Source organism: Astyanax mexicanus, chromosome 17, assembly GCF_023375975.1.
Source record: "Astyanax mexicanus isolate ESR-SI-001 chromosome 17, AstMex3_surface, whole genome shotgun sequence".
Taxonomy (NCBI): Eukaryota; Metazoa; Chordata; class Actinopteri; order Characiformes; family Acestrorhamphidae; genus Astyanax; species Astyanax mexicanus.
In genome coordinates, this window is record NC_064424.1 from 5,729,042 (window position 1) to 5,746,622 (window position 17,581).

A 17,581-nucleotide genomic window follows, 5' to 3' on the forward strand; every position below is an offset into this window, starting at 1 on the left:
TACTGTATAAGTTGATTCAACTCAAAGATCTCTACGAATGCTTGCCTAACTCGAAAATAGTTGAGTAATGTTTGGAAATATCCATTTTTATGTAAAACATATTTTATTTATATGAGTTCAAACAAATTATGGGGTCACAGTGGGGGACCTCTCTCTCTATTAGATTGTGCAGAGAGCATGGGAGTTTCCCGTCTCAGTCTACATATGTTTTATGTACTAGAACAAGGCTTTAGACCATGTTCCTCAATTCATCTCTTGTTGCTGTATGGTCCTTGTACTTTCTGTGTGAGAGCTGTGCACATTTCACAGACATACAGTATGTCACTATTCACATACTGTATGTTCAGTATTCCCATTGGATTGCACAGAGGCATCCGGGCTTCCCTCACAAGGAGCTGATGGAAGTGGGTGTGGGCAGTGATGTCTGGGCTTCTGTGCTTGTGGTTTGCCACCATAACCTTGTAAACAAATTGGCACTTCAGGGGCAAGCTGGCCTATAAAGCCAAAAATGGATGAGCTCCTCCATACACTATGGCAATGGTCAAAGCCAGATTGGTACCAAGTGCTCTTCCAGTTTCAGTAAAGCTCGGCTAATTACCTACCTACCTTTAACTCCTACATTCTGTATGGGAAGCAGACTTATGCTTATTTCAGGAATTTTAACCTGTTTTAGAGTCTTGCCTGTGTGTACTGTGTTTGGTTTGTTTATCATATAGTGGCCATCATACTAGCATATCAGTGGGAGCTCTGCAATAGCCCAGAAGATCAGGGATTTCATTCTAGTCACTAGGTGTTTTTCAGTGCTGGTCAGGGTATTTTAGTGATAAAGATAAGGAAAAAACATTTTTAATAATTTTAAAACTGTTGTGAATAACAGTTTTAAGCAATCTGTAGAAAAAAACTAAACAACAAAACTAACAAAAGCAACAAAACTAACAAATACAATTTATACAATAAATGCTACATATTTTATACATTTTATTTATACAACAAATAAAGCATTGCAGTACTAAATATGGAAAATGTTTGCCTATTGGCTATTATCTAAAAACAATTGACAATATTATTGTGTACAATATGATATGCCACATCCCTAATTTGGATGGCTGACCACAAACATTTGGAAAGCAGCTTTTTTTTGCACTTTGAATAAAATTTCTAATGTGTTGTTAGTAACGTTGGATGAGAGTGGACAACGACATTAAGATCTATTGTGTTTATACTTCTGTGTTTGTGTGTCCTTGTCCACATTTCTTGGGAGGTGCATGTTGGGCTATGGTATAGAGTGTGGCGTAGGGTCTGTGGCTACGTGAAGGGTACACATAGAAGTATTATAGGTAGTATATATTATAGGTTGCTAGTAATATAATAGGTATAGCAAGTATAAATTGTCCTGTACTAACATAGCATTAACAATGCTGTATTCTGCATTGTATACCCCACTTACCCCAGAAAATGGAAAGCACTAAAAACCCTACTACCTCACTGGACTCTATTGCACACTGTGTAATAGAGTAATTACTACCTCACCTGGTCTTTTGTGCACACTGCAAAATTTGCACACTGTCTTGTTATTTATTATTCTTTGTCTGTATTGTTTTGTATTGTCTGTCTGCACTTTTGTACTGTTGCACTATTGTTCCGTACTGTTGCACGTTGTTTCGTTTCACTGTGTACTCTGTATGTAGCTGAAATGACAATAAAAACCACTTTGACTTTGACTTCTGGTAGTAATGTAGGATGAGGCTGGTAGCTGTATAAAAACACACAGTTCTCAATTTAGCATTTAGCTAGTTAGCTGGTATGCTCTGTTCCATGCATTTCCTGGACCTGGTTAAGCAACAGCACAAATAAAAACAGAAAACGGTAACCAGACTAACTAGAAACTTTATTCGCTTCAGCACAGATCGGTACTTAGTATTCATTTGGCCCTGCAGTGGTCTTAATATCACATTCCCCTGAAAGGCCTTTGCATTTTGGGATTCAGAAAATGTTTAGAGGGAAATTGTCCCCATCAGGACAAGCATGTGTGCGAGATCAGGTGAAAACATTATTTTCTCTCCACTGTGGTAATTGGCTGCAGCACACATTGCGTGACCTGCCCTGCCATGAATAACCACTCACCAAATGTGATTAGGAACAGTATTGCTATTCATGCAGCAACATAATCCAATTTTCAACTTATAGTCCAAAATGGAGTGACCTCACTAGAGTCTCTCCTCCCGCTGAAATACGTTGAGAATAAAACTGTCTGACTGCAGTTATGGTCACGGTCCTCAGAGGATTTCTACACCAACAGCAAGCATGAAGCCTCAGTGCGCACTGGTTCTGGTCCTGCTGGTTGTCCTGGCTCTGTACTGTGAGTATATCATGTTTTTACTATGTTTTGTAGGTGAAGCTGCGCAATACGGTAATATTTTATTGTGTCTTTTATTGTATAATGATAAACGCATTTCTTTACAAGTATACTGTGGATTTCGTCAGTGCTTCAAGTAATACACACTGACCAATGCAATGCAATGTTATCTCATATAGACATGTCCATATACCAGTACACTACAGGTCAAAAGTTCTTCAGATCCAGTGAATATCCTGAATATTGTAGTAAACTTAAATAGCATTAAAAAGTTAGCAGTAAAACGCCTGGGTGTTTGAGGAAAAATAACTTAAAACAGGAAAATTTGTGTACTGTAAAAAAAAAAAACAAGAATAGAGGAAAGTGGCTTTTTAGGAAACAAGTAATTGTTTAACAGCTTACAGTTGGCTGGTAGCAATAGAAACAAAATTTAATAAGTCTTAGTCTCTACTGCAGCATTTACACACTTGCACACAGCACAAAAAAGACACAGAAACACAGAGAACTTTGTAACTATTAAAAGTAAAAGTCTTTTTTTAGAGAAATTACAGATGAAGCCAGAGAGCGGTGAGTACTGTTTCCTACACCTTCTAAACACTCTTGTAAACTGGAGAAAACTGCTACAGGAAGACGTCTGGCTGACCCACATGGAAACAGCTTTATCCTTTAGCTCAGATTAACATGATTGAACTGAGTTTTAGCAGTGAAGAGAAGAATTAGAGGTCTGACAAGTGAAGAACTGCAGTAATAAAGTCATTGATAAGATGAATATGGTTAATCTTCAGCTTATTCAAATTATTCTAGCATGGTTAAACAGTATCTTTTTTTGTATGTAAAAATAAATACAATTACTATTATGATTATTATGAATTCAAGCTGTGTCTTAGCTGTACAGAACCAAAACAGTACTGCATTTTATTTTTGAAGGTAAAGAGAATGAGGCGGCGTCCTTCCCGTGGAGCTGTGCCAGCCTGAACGGAGTCTGCCGACAAGGAACATGTCTGCCTTCAGAGCTCTACTTCGGACCACTAGGCTGTGGAAAGGGCTCTTTGTGAGTTAAAACACTCTGTTATAAAATATACCCTAGTTATGATAAGTACTTACAATACTACTATTTTTTGTTTTTTTTGTAACTTTATTTTATTGAGTTTTACAAATCCAGGGTATCAACATAACATATGCTGTGTGCACACAAACAATAAAATAAAGTGTGTGTCTCTTATTAGAATAAATATAAACACATCTGTATATTCATCAATGTTTATTCAAATACAGAACAAGGGGATGCCATGCATTAGGATACCTATGGAATAATTTTGTACCAATAGGATTAAAAGTTTGTAAATCTAAATTATTAAAAAAAGTAAAAAAAAAGTTGTTGTTTTTGGACTAGATCTATCTAAAGATTTCAATTCAGTTTTATTTAAGTCACTTTCACAGAATTCTAACATGTAACATTTAAACGAGACAAACACATGCAGCACAATGCAGAGGAATTAAAACTAAAAACTCCAAAAGTTTGAAACGGGTTGTGCAGCATTATTTGAATTTTCTACATTAGATTAATTTGCACCTGGATTCAATTTAAAGTCTTAAATACAGATTTAATACAAGTTCAGATAGACCTTGTTCAACATCAAACTTTAATATTCTAATTCATATCACCCTCTTATTCAGTGTTTTTATGTATTTATTTTCTACATTGTAGATTAATATTAAAGACATTAAAACAATTAAGAGACACAAATGGAATTACGTAGTAAACAGTAAATAAAACAACACCTCCAGGAACTCCTTCCTTCAAGACGCTGAGAAAACTATTCCAGGTGACTCTCCCTCATGAAGATACTGAGATTAAAATACCAAGAGTGTGCAGATCAGTCCTTAAAGATAAATGTGCTACATTTTTTGTTTACAGAATAATTCAGCATGTGTTCCTGTAGAGCTTTAATATTTTCAATATTACATTTACAATGTAAAAAAAACATAATAAGAAAGAAAACACATTGAATAAGACGAGTTGTGTCCAAACCTTTGACTAATGCTTTATAAAATTCAGCACAAACATAATTTCTTAAATATCCATGTAGAGAGAAGAAGATCAATACAACATTTCAATTGAGCATCTACAAATATAGCTTTACAAGGCACAACTCATAGCTTAGCTTTTACATAGGCAACCATTTATTAATCTGATTCGCATCTTTATGGTAGGAATATATGGTTTTTCAACATAACAACAGGATACAGAACTGAATGTCAAAAGCAATACCAATATTTCTGAGCACTATGCAATGAATAAGACAATGCACAGATATGTAAATACATGTTTTGTTTTTTTCACCAGATGCTGCGTATCACACTTCCTCTGAATGCTATCAACTAAATCCTAGCAGCGTGTATCTGCTGAAGTGACGCCCATCATGTGAATCCAATAACCTGCATGTTTTGAAGTACTGCTATTTAATCAGGCCTGAGATGTCCAGTGTGGGATTGTATCTACAGGCCACTGTCGACCCCCAGCTTATTCAGATAGATGCTTTTGTGATTATTTGCAAATGCTTGTTGTGATATTGTGCATTATTAAACATGATGCAGGTTTACAGCATTTCTGATATTTGTTTAATTGTTTTGTTCATACTGTTTAATAAATACTTTCATTAAGTTAATTAAGGAGACAGAGATTTCTTGTTCATGATGTTCACAAAGTCTCATACTGTTTTATATATATATTATATTGTAGTAGTTTTAGGTTGTAATCTACTGTTAAATATTCTTAATAATCAAGTTGCTCCCTACATATATTAAAGTGATCCAATGTGAAGCCTACTTTATTTTTTTTGGCTTAATTTAATTTACAGGACAATTATTTTATCAATTACTAATAAATATTTATATTTTCAGTTGAGGGCAAAAAGCTGGTATTGCACAATACAGGATAAAGAAATGTGTTGTTAAAGTAATATATCATTATTGCAAAGGACTGTTTATACAAGCAAATATAATTGATTGCCAATTATCATTAGTATTGTATATGTAAGACTAAGTTTAATTCAGTTTTATTTCAAAGCTATCTAATGTAATTTTTAATAAGAACAAAATGCTTCACCAATGGTTAAATTCAGTTCATCAAATTCAGATTTAAATGTCAAAATAAAAAAAATGAATTTTAATTATACAGATTTATAAAATAAAATATTTAAGGCATAAATGTTTATTTCTCTGCTTGACTGTTTTTTTTATTTTCTCCATTGTTATATTAGAATATTACTGTGAGCCACAAGAAGTCCAAAATGAATGGGGGTCAAAGGAGCTAAAACTTAAAATAGTTACTATCCACATGTGTAGGATATTCATTTAATTATATAAAGTATTACAATGTATTTTACTAAATAAGCAAAGAAAACTTTAAATATATTTTAGTTTGAGTTACAGTGAGGGCAGGTTTAAAAGGTTTATAACTGGAGAATGATTTCAAAATTATGTTTTCAGCACTGTATGAAAAGGGATGTTGGTCAGTTGTACATATAATGGATAGGGAAGGAAAGTTTATCACTAAAAATATGTAATAAGAAGGTTTTAAAATTTTTGCTATGTTCAGAATTAATTTTATCCCCACTTAAAATGCCTGAGAGTGATGATCAGACAATAGCAAATAGCAAAAATGAATAAAATGCTTCATTTTGTGTAAAAAGTGGCACAAATGAACTTCATAGATTTTACTATATTTTATTCAAATTACATGTAAGTGTTTGGTATGGAAGCCCATTCCCGCCACCTAAAAAAAAAAAATCCAGCACATTTTTTTCTTACTTTTACTTAACCTGCTATCTCATTATTTTGAGATAGTAAATCATTATTTTGAGATAATATCTCATTTTTAAATTTTAAAATATTGAGTCATTCTTTTGAGATATCTCATTTTTCTGAGATACTATCTTAGTATATTGAGATAATATAATTATTTTAAAATAGTCATTATTTTGAGATACTGTGTCATTTTTTGGAGAAACTATCTTATTATTTTGAGATTCATTATTTTTAAAATAGTAAATTATTATTTGGAGATTGTATCTCATTATTTTGAGCTACTATCTCATTATTTTGAAATAGTAAGTCATTATTTTGAGACACTATTTTTAAGTCATTATTTTTTGGAGATACAATCTTAATATTTTGAGATTGTAAGTCATTATATTTAAAATAGTAAATAATTATTCTGAGATCTCATTATTTTGAGTAATAGTAGTAAGTCATTATTTTGCAAGAAAAACGTTTATGTTTAGCAGTGTACTTAATACCAATTCTCTATAATTATTGAGGCCCTAAATGTTAATCAGAGACGGTCTGTTTTTATAACAACTCGCTGAAGCGCGGGTGGCAGTGAACGCACCCCTTCCCGTCCGCGCGCACATGACAGGAAGTAAATAAAGTTTCCCGCGTTTCGGAGCTGCAGAGTGGAGCTGCTTCAGATTATCGCTGCGATGGACGATCTGTATTTAGACAACATAGACGAATATGTGAACGATCAGAATAAGATAGTAAGTGTCTGATGTTCAGGAGAGCGCTGTGTTTGAGGGCAGTGGGCGCTGCTTGGTTGATTGTGTCTGTTTAATAGCTGTGAGCTCTGGGGTGTGGGTTGGGGAACGCTGCATGATCAGTGTTCAGTATTGGTTTAGAGCTGGAGGTGGTGGGTTGTGTGGGTGTTTTATTAGTTTAACACTACGGAAAACTGCTTTTTTTATTTTCCTGCAAAAATACGGTTAACCTAGCTAATTTAGCTTGCATTAGCTGGTGTTATCACTGGACCCACTATTCAATGTGATTGACTAGCTAGCTTTAGCTAAGCTATGTTAGTAACCTAGGTTACCTATAGTTAGTTAGTTAGCTAGCTATGTTAGCTTAGCATATTTTCCTGCTGAAAAGTCCAGTCTTTGCAAGCTAAGCTAAGTACATGAAGGTTTCCAGATTATCTAAGTTTACCAAATGCCATTATACAAGCTGGCTACTAGGGGTGGGCGATATGGCTCTAAAATAATATCACGATATTTCAGGGTATTTTTGCGATAACGATATACTTGGGCTATATAGGAAAACTAAAATAATTTATTAATTTCAGGAATATAGAATAAGAGTATAACAGAATAATCATAATGTGGCAAAATAAATAATATAGCATAAAATAATATAATGCATCAAATAATATTGCAGAATATTTAGTGCATGCATATAAACTGCAAACTAAAACAATTATACAATAAATACACCTAAAGCTTCACAGTAAATAATAGACTACTTTTAAGACAGAACAGCCCTATTATCATGACATGGATTTTTAATATCATGATATTTCTGTCACGATATATTGTATACGATATAATATTGCCCACCCCTACTGGCTACTTGGCTAGATAAGCTTCTAAAGCTGTTTTAATGCGACAAACAATGTTATTGTCCTTTTAAGAACATTAAGTGCACCTGACATAACCATAACAATACAGAAATAATAATACATTAAGCATAACCAAGCTTCCATATATTTTTGAAGAGAGTAACGTTACATTTAAGCAGTAATAAACAAGAGGGAGTATCCTGATTAGTTTAACACGTTTTAGTTAAGTTACTACACAATTAATTATGTGTTGCTTTATAGTCTGGATCACTTCACTATTCATTTACTATGTAGGAAAAAACCTCTGTAAGCAGCAGTGTGTGGACGAGCATTGACCTGCTGGAATAAAGCACATCTTTAACATAACCTTGGGCTGATAGAGTGCTTATTTTAATCCCACACCATAAAATCATACGTTTTAAACTGGATATAAAATCAAGCTATAATACACAGAACATGGAACATGGGAAATTAAAATAAGAAAGCATGCCGCTCATTATGTAAATGCAGTTAATCAAATTCAGATTTGAATCTTAGAAACACTTTTTCATCCTGGTACTTGCAAAAAGCAACAAATCTCTAGCTTAATCTCTGCAGTTTCGGGCTTTCAAACATAAAGAAATGCTAGAGATTCCGGTTAAGTCAGCTGGAATCTCCTACATTTCTCTGGCATTGTGCTACGTTTGTTTTGAAAGTGACTTGAAATGCTCCTCTTTGGACAAGCTTCATTAAAAATAGCTAATTTCAAATCTTGGTCAGTTTTAAACAATAAAGTAAAAAAAAAAAATGTGTTGTGAAAAATAGTTTTGCTATATTTGATGGATTTTCCTCTTTTATATTCACAGGTCACATATAAATGGCTCAGTCTTACTCTGGGAGTCCATGTCAACACGGCTAAACAGTAAGTATATGGCTATACTATTATTTATTTTTAGTAAAGGCTGTTTGAGGTGGGCCGACAGACATAGCTTTTTTTTCATGTATTGCAGGATGCTTTATCACTACTTAGACCAGAGACGCAAGGAGAGGTCTGGAACCACACTGCATGCCACCTACCTTGTATCCGGAAAGTGCAGTGAGAATGGGAGTGTGGTGAGTATGGAGACCAGGATTCTTTTATGCAGAGTTTATTACTGTAAACAAAGATGTTCCACGTGATTTAGCAAATCATTTTTTTACTGTTTTGCAGTATCTGTATTTGTGTTTCAAAGATGCTTTAGTGCAGAAAATCCTGATTCACAGGAACAAAAAGTTACTGCACATTATTTACATTTACTGCATTTAACTGATTCTCTTATTCAGAGCGACTTACAAAATTAGTCCTATTACAGAGGTGGTCCAGTGTAGTGTTAGGAGTCTCGCCCAAGGTCTTTAATTGGTGTAGCATAGCATCCAGACACCCAGACCTGGAATTGAACCTGAGGTGTCTCCTGCTTAAATATGTTATTTTTTTTTTTCTCCCCCCTCACATTTATTTATTATATATATTACATAGACCGTTCACAGCTTTATACCCTCTAAATGAACATGTTAAATAAAACCATATATTTATTGAAACAAATAAAAATAAATCAAAATTAACTTAAATCAGTTTATTTAGATTTTAAAGTTGCTAGGCCAGTGTTACTTGGTCCTTTTTCTACATACAATAAAAATGTCGGCCAGTTTCGTTGTGAAATATCTACCAATTCTACACATTGGCCGGTACCAAAGATTCTTAAAAAAAGCAATTATCGGCTGATGCTGATATATTTCCAATATCATCGTTCATCCCTAGAAAACTCCCTTGATTATTAGCATCGCTCTATTGTGTATCAGGACCCCCAGGTTAAAAACCTATTTTAACCTCCTTTATGCATTTAAAAATAAGAGGTTATTAGAATTACATGAGACCGACCAACATTGGCTTGTCTTCCACAATATAATGTGATCTAGAACACCTGAATACCTAAATACCTTTTCTGAATACCTAAATGTTTTCTCTTTTATTACCTGAAATATTTTCTGTTATTCCTTTTAGTGTCATAAGGTGTCCGTGGTGCGTGAAGATCAGCTTGATGGTATGATTATCTTTTCTGATGTTTCAGAGAAAAAAATTAACATGTATAATGTTCAACCTACACAATTCAATTTAAATTTGAGTAGATCTTTACACCGTTCCTCTCTTATGTTCTTATCTGTTCTAGATACGAAGTCCAAGCTGGATAAAACCATTAGTGTTCATGTGTACAGTGTCCAGAAGGCTGAGCTGAAGGATAGCGGCCCACTCTACAGTACAGACTATGATGCTGTGAAAGAGAACCTGAAAAACTGCAACAAGTATGGGATTTAAGATCTGTTTCCATGCATATTATGGGGATTATGACAACATTCCTTTTAGGGCCTGTTAGAATCAATCAATCAATTCCAATTCACAAGGTCCCAATTTGATTTGGTTTAATTCAGTACAATGTATTTTAGGAATGTTATAGTGTATTGTTTTTGTTCAGATTTGAAAGAGACTTTCAGAGAACTAATGTTATAATTGTATAAGGGACAACCAATCTACCATTATTAAAATTATAAGTGTTTACCTGAAGAATTAACCCAAGCAAGATGCATTTCTGTTTTTGTTATTCAATGTGTCCATATCATAACAAGAGTGTCCATGTAATGTAATCAGGCATTCAGCTTATTTACTTCTACAGAACTTCAGTGTAAGAAAAGAGTGAATTTAATCAATGCTTGGATTAATTTTCTCTTACTCTGAATGTAACTGCCAGTGCATTTGAAGTGGAATGTAAAAGTCAGTAACTTGTTTGCTAGCTAAATGTGAATTACTAAAAATAAGACGCATCTTGTCTAGTAGTTTAGTAGACTCTTATAACATTTAGTGAGAGAAAACTAAATCTTTTTGCTAATATTAGCTGAGCTTCTCTAACGCTAAAGCATGTTTTGGAACTCTGCAAATAGATGACTTTTACGCACATGAAAAATAGGCTAATTTTAAAGATTAATCTTAGGTTTGTATGAATCACTGATTTTAAATGAAAAATCATTTTTTAAAAGATCCACCTCTAATTCCTGTTAATGATTTTGTTTAAATCTTATTCTGCTCACAAATGTTGGAATATTGAAATAAACATATTATAATTTATCTTAATTTATTCTAATGAAGTAGGTGGTAATTTTTCCCCACAAATTAAGCATTTTGTCAAAAAGCTATTTCTTTCCCAAAGTGAAACAAATTGAACTGATTTGTGGGAAAGTTTGAGATTTTGTTATTCGTTGTTGTCTAAAGGTGCACTAAACCCCCTGATTTTAGTTGACTCCTCCCTGAGCTGAAAATGTGAAAAAGGGTCAGTAAAGTATCTTATAACATGTTTTGCACAGAAACCAAAAAAATGGCACATGTGCAGATTGCAGTTAAACCTGTTAAAATGACAATCTTTGTAAGTCACTGGTGAGCAGATATGTACATAGCATGGAAAAAAATAGTTTGAAATGTTTTATTTATATGTTATGTTAGCAGGTGGCATTCTCAGTAATTTGTTTGACTGTTTGCAGGTATAGCACTATCCGCTGTGCAGCCGCTGTACCGCTGTCCCACACAGAGCTGCAGAAAGTCCAGGAAAAGGTTGTGGAAAAAGAAGCTACTAAACCAAGTCTGAATGACCACACAGCAGCTGCTCCTAAACCCAGTGTAAAACAGCCTAAAGGCATTATGGGAATGTTTTCCAGCAAAGCTGCTCCTAAAAGTGAGGCCTGCAACAAAGAAGTGAAAACGGAACAGAAAGATGAGGCGTCTCCAGTAAGTGTGATTTTATTTGGGCATTAAAAATACCCTAGTTAACATTTGAAATGATTTGTTGTCATTTAAAAAGCACTTACATAAGATAATTTTACATAGTTAGTGAAGTATTATTTTTTGGCTGTGAAATTTGAAGACTTTGCTGTTTTTGTAAAAATGATCATCGTTTTTTTTCAGACTGAAGGACCTAAATCTAAGGTATCTTCCAAAGCCAATGCTATGAACAACTTCTTTGGGAAATCAGCTGACAGTAAGTCATTTAATGTATTTCTAAGGGTGCATGGTGTCATTGAATTAGAATAATGATATTTCCAAATGTTTGCTTTGTTTGGTAAATTACTGAATCTGCAGCACACAGATCAAACTGTATTGGTGAAAAGCAGAATTTTTATTTTCTATTAATTGTGTGTGGTGTTAAAACATATCATTATGGCCATCCTTGTTTCTACATCTATAAAACATTTTTTTAGCACACTGTATTTTTTTCTAAGTTACAGACTGTAGTTCTGTGTCTGTTTCTTTATTCTGTATACTTTATTTTTATCCTTCTTTCACTCTGTTCTTCAATACTCAGAACCCCACAGGATAGAAAATCACCACAGAGCAGCTATTATTATTATTATTATTATTATTATTTGGGTGGTGGGTTATTATTAATCTCAGCACTGCAGTGATTAGCACTGATTAGCATGGTGGTGGTGTATGAGGTGTTATTAGTGTGTGTTGTGCTGTTGATACAGTGAGTGGATCAGATACAGCAGTGCTGCTGGAGTTTTTTATGCTTGATCATTGACCCATATTTAAGTCGTACATCATCTTGAATTGTTTACTTTGCAGAAAAAGTGACGACTGACAAGCCAGACAAAAACATCAAAGAAGAGACAGAAGGAGCTCAGTCATCATCAGCTGCAGTGAGCAGCAAACCTTCTCAATCCTCATCCAAATCCAAGCAGGATATAAAAGAGGAGCAGCCTAAGGAGTCTAAAGCAGTGAAGGATGACTCCAAAGACTCACGGAGGTAAGACTTAAAATTGTTGTTCAATTAATATTTTGTAGTATTTGTTGTAATATTAAAAAATAATACAAATAATTTGACGCACAGGCAAAATGTACTAATGGCAACTGAGGAATCCAATTAAAAAACTGCTTGGACAAACCTTCTCATTCAGTGTTTTTCTTTATTTAATTTATTGTCTAGATTGTAGATTAATATTAAAGACATGAAAACAATTAAGGGACACGTATGGAATTCAGTAGCAAGTAATAAAATATGTTTGTCCCATAATCCCCTGACCTAACCCTGATCAACTGAGATGGGTGATTTGGGATGAGCTGGAGCTTTTTTGCTATCAGTGGCTTCTGTTGTGCGATCAAAGTGTACCACAGCTTATATGGGCAGGGTTTAACACAATACTTGACTGTACGTGTCTACTAGCACGTTTCTTTAAGGCATTAAAACGTGCTGAGTCTCTGAATTCACAGTGTGGGCGTGTTTGTGAAGTTTTCGAATTCAATTGAAGCAACAGAAGTAGGCAATCATAATTTTAAGATTTAGAAATTTAAGTCTACCTTCCTGTAATCTATATTTCTATAAATTCATATTTAAATAGCCATATTTAGCTTCTCTTCTGTAGTTTAAAGGTGGCTGCTCTGTGTGTGTGAGGCTCTTATGTGTGTGAAGTCGCAGCCTGCTCTTCTCTGATCAGATTCATTTGAATAAAGTTCTGCTGAACTTTTTCGCCATCAGTCTTTACATGTATACTTTAATAATTAAAAATTTATTCTGTGTTTTTGAAAATCTTTACAGTTCAGCAAATCAAAATTTCAATACGATTATTATTATTTTTTTTCTTACACTCCTATCAGAAATGTAATTTAGATTTTTAAATTGATGTTATTTACTGTGTGAATAAGTAAAATTATCCTTGATTTATTTAACGGCTGGTGTTCTCTTTCTCTAAAACAGTAAAACGAAGCGTCTGGAGCATTCGGACAGTGAGGAAGAGCGAGCGGACAGTCAGAAAAAGAAGAGACGGAGAATAAAGAAGCCGCAGTCTGACAGCAGCGATGATGAGGGTAGGAAAAATAAACTGAGCAGTTTTTCAAGTCTGGCTTTTATGAATCAGCTCAGATAATAGTCATCGTGTCTGCATGCATCATGAAATTTAAGACAAACAAGCAAATGGTTCCCCTGCAGGGAGAGAAGACCATATTTTACAATTGTTTTCTGTGCAAACAAGATAATTGACAACATCCATTCTGTCTTAGTAATTCCAGACTCTCCACCTGTGCCAGAAGTGCAGACTCCGAGCCCTGGAAACGAAGTGAAGAAAGAGCCTGTTTCACATCAAGAAGTGAGAATTCAGAAATATAGATTTTTTTTTATTATTATTTAGCTGTCAACTAATTATTACAGCATGCTGAGGAATATGAGCATGGGTAAAAAACTGGGTAGCAACTACCCAGAAGAGAGGAGCGGCCTGCCAGTAACCAGACTGTATTATATTGTCCGTGGATGTTATTGTCACATGGTGATAAATTAAATTGATCACATTTGTTTTTAGTTTTAAAAGCTTGTTCTCAAATTGCAGCTATTGTTTAGTAGCCTTGAGACAGTATGTTCTTTCTTCTGAATTTTGCTTGACTGTCAGTGTTGGTTTGATCTTCCAGGCTTCAGAGGGAAGGAGGAGAAAAAGGAGACGAGTTCTGAAGGCCCGCACATTTCTTGACGATGAAGGCTGTATGGGTAAGGGATTAAATAATTGTATGATGTACATCATAGAAGGAGTTACTTAATTCATAGAGAATACTACTAATAACTTCAGTAATATACACATCAGTAACTGGAGCCTGTATAAAGACAGTGAATGCACGGATAAAAAAAAAAGATTAATCCTTTCTTTGGTGAAAAGCTGCATCAGTGTTGTGATATGTAACGTGTAATGAGAAACATGCAGTATTGTCTTGTCCAGTAATAGAAATGCAGCATGTATTTCTTTTGGCGAGGTTACTAAGAGTAAACATGATGTTGAGACAAGGCAGTTATTTTATGTTTTCGTATTAAATATTCATTTGGAGGAACTCTCTGCGAGAGACCACAAGCAGAAATGTTTTTTCTGGCAGGCGTGGACTGCAAGCACTGGTGTAATTTTAATGTTTGGCAAAAAGAAAGCTTGACTAATGTGCTTCAGTGCTCGGTGCCAGCTACTCAGTGTTCACTAAAAGAACCCCCCCACTTTTTTGGAGATGCTTTAGGTCTTGTGAAAAGTAAATAATATTATCTTTATGACTAGGAATTTACATATTAATGATACGGTTATCATACAGTAGATTCAGACAGTTACTATGGGCTGCTTCAGAAATGTTACAGTATTTAATACTTACAAAAACATTTACTACCAACTTTTTTTTTTGTTTGTTTTAAGCAGTTTGAATGGGAGCTGCATTGTGTGAACATATTGAGTGAATATTTTTTGTGGGGGTTTGAGAAGTGATGTAAGAAGCCATTAAATAACCTTTAAAAAACCTTTTTTGTAATGTAAAAAATATCGCCCACCTCTAGTTATGTTGTGTTGGGTAGATCTATGATGTAGAGTGAGGGTTCTCAACCTTTTCCACTTCATGGCCCACCTGTTTACAATATTAAGGCCCCATTAACACTTATTTGTCATTTGTGTCTCAGGTACTGACACTTAAAAAAATGATATTTTGGTCCTGAACCATAGTATTGTTTTTTTTTGTTTGTTTGTTTTTCTAACAAACACAGGGTTCAGTGAGACTCTACTTGATTACGGCAATGCTTGTAGTTGGTTGCAAGTGGTCTTCAGTAAACAATATGAAGCTGCAAACTGTGCAAGAATACCATTCAGTTAGGGAGCTTGGGTGTGAGTGGTCTTAAAAGGTCTAAAAAGTCTTAAATTCGACTCACTGAAACCTGCATGAACCCTGAAACGGTGTCACTATTTTCCATTTCTCCATCATTTCTCACAGCTAATTGTCTAAATTAGGTGCACACAGCTGTGTTGGCCCTGTGTTGGACTATGATTATAATATGTTAATAGTTTAATAACAGGATTAAGCTCTTGATTGTATACTTATACTAAATTATTTTATCCAATTATTACACTTTTATGATGTAAAAAAATGCTGTTACCAATCCACTAAGGACTACTGCCTTCCCCTGATGGTGGGCTTGTGGACCGCTAGAGAGTGCTGGTGGTCTGCAGGCCTCAGGTCAGACATGTATGAAGTACTAGAGACCCAGAAATGTACAGTACTGTTAGTACAAGAAGTACAGTACTGTTATGTAGCAGTGCTAAAGGCAGAACGGGAGCAGCGAGTTCTTTTTATAAGATCAGCTTGATCTCTTGATTCACTCAGAGATGAGCAGCTTTATCAAACCTGGTGACAGTGCAGAACATCTACCATCTATCTGTGTTTAGTGATAATGTGGGTTTAGAATGATTCCTAATATTTTTTATCATTGTAATGAGTAACGATACAGCACATAAACAATATATCAGAGTAAAAGTGTTAAACTCATCCAAAATATGTAGTGAAGTAAAAGTGGAACTAGGAGAAAAAAAATAATAATCCAGTAGATACAGATACAGCATTTTAGTACTTAAGTACAGTAGTGAAGTAAAAATAATACTGTCAGATACAGTATTTTAGTACTTCAGTACTTTTAAAACAGTAGTGAAGTATTTCTACTTCCTTACTTTACATCTCTGTGTAGAGCAGAGATTATTTATTGTCTTTAAACATCTTATTTATATCCTCAGATGATCTTTGATTGTTAACATTTTTTGATTTTCTTTAAGAATTGTGCTCATTATCACACTGTTTTTAAAAGAAATAAATTCAGCATTCTTTTTTTTTTTTTTTTTTTTTTTAAACATGTCTATAAATATCTAGTTACTGAGAAAGGCTATGAGAGCGAATCATACTCCGAGAGTGAAGACGACTCCAAGACCACCAGTCAGCCCTCTGGAGAGTCCAACTCACTCAAGCAGTCACTGGGAAAAAGAGAAGAGGAGAAGACTAAAGAGAAAGGTCAGAAAAAGGCTCCTGCTGCTGCTGCCGCCGCAAATAAATCAACTAAGCAGTCGTCCATCATGGGCTTCTTCCAAAAGAAATGAACTCAGCCGATGCTGCAAAGCCTCGTCCAGCTGTCACTGATGAGAAACAATGGAGATATTATAATTCCTGCTGGAAAACCTCTTGTATGGTCAAATCTCTGCAGAACATTGTAGATGAAACTTGATGCACTTGTACATGTGTGCTGGACTTCAGTACAGGACCCCACCAGTAGATGTCCCTGTAATACCTATCAGGGTTATTATTGTTCAGTGCTGAATTAGAGCTGTATGTCAGACGTGTAAACACTGGCAATACAATCACTCCTGCATTTTTAGGCTTTGAATAACCATCAGTTTTTTTCAGTGTAAAAAAAAAAGACAATAAACTGTTTTTGTTTTGTAGTGAAGCCTCTTTATTGGAGTCATTTATTACTGACATTAGTGATTTTACACTTCATGGTCTCTATTTGATACTTAATTCTGCTTAATTCAGCTCAACACAGTAACAGTAACTGCTGAGGCTGCACTGAGCAATATATAATAAATAGCGGTATATTACAAAATGTTTTCTATAATATATAAACAATACCAGTCAAAAGTTTGGACAAACCTTTTCTCAATTAATTTTTCTTTCTTTTTATGATTTTTTTTTACATTGTAAATTTAATATTGAAGATATTAAAGCTCTACAGGAACACATGCTGATTTTTTTTAAACAAACCAGAATATTGTCATTGTGTAATAAAAAAAGTAACTCAATTTTTGTCGATTTTTAGTTTACTCACACTGTGCCAAAAATGATTGATGAACGAACTAATAGAAATACTTCAAAATGACCTAAAATAAGCTCTTTGTACATCAAAGTTTTTTTCTCTCTCCTGTAAAGTTGCTGTTTTGGAGATATTTTCATTACCCAGTGACAATATGTTTTATATTATTAGATTTATCTCTAAGGACAGATC

General features: G+C 34.3%; 1 protein-coding gene across 1 annotated transcript; it reads left to right on the top strand.

Annotated features, from left to right (window-relative positions):
• Window positions 1-6,764: 6,764 nt before the first annotated feature.
• pold3 (polymerase (DNA-directed), delta 3, accessory subunit) lies at window positions 6,765-17,021 on the top strand. The gene is made up of 12 exons (XM_007250033.3): window positions 6,765-6,897; window positions 8,594-8,649; window positions 8,738-8,840; window positions 9,769-9,808; window positions 9,935-10,067; window positions 11,295-11,538; window positions 11,716-11,788; window positions 12,376-12,556; window positions 13,505-13,614; window positions 13,807-13,892; window positions 14,209-14,284; window positions 16,456-17,021. The coding sequence occupies exons 1-12, from the start codon at window positions 6,841-6,843 to the stop codon at window positions 16,677-16,679; spliced, it is 1,383 nt and encodes a 460-aa protein (XP_007250095.3). The 5' UTR covers window positions 6,765-6,840; the 3' UTR covers window positions 16,680-17,021.
• Window positions 17,022-17,581: the final 560 nt, after the last annotated feature.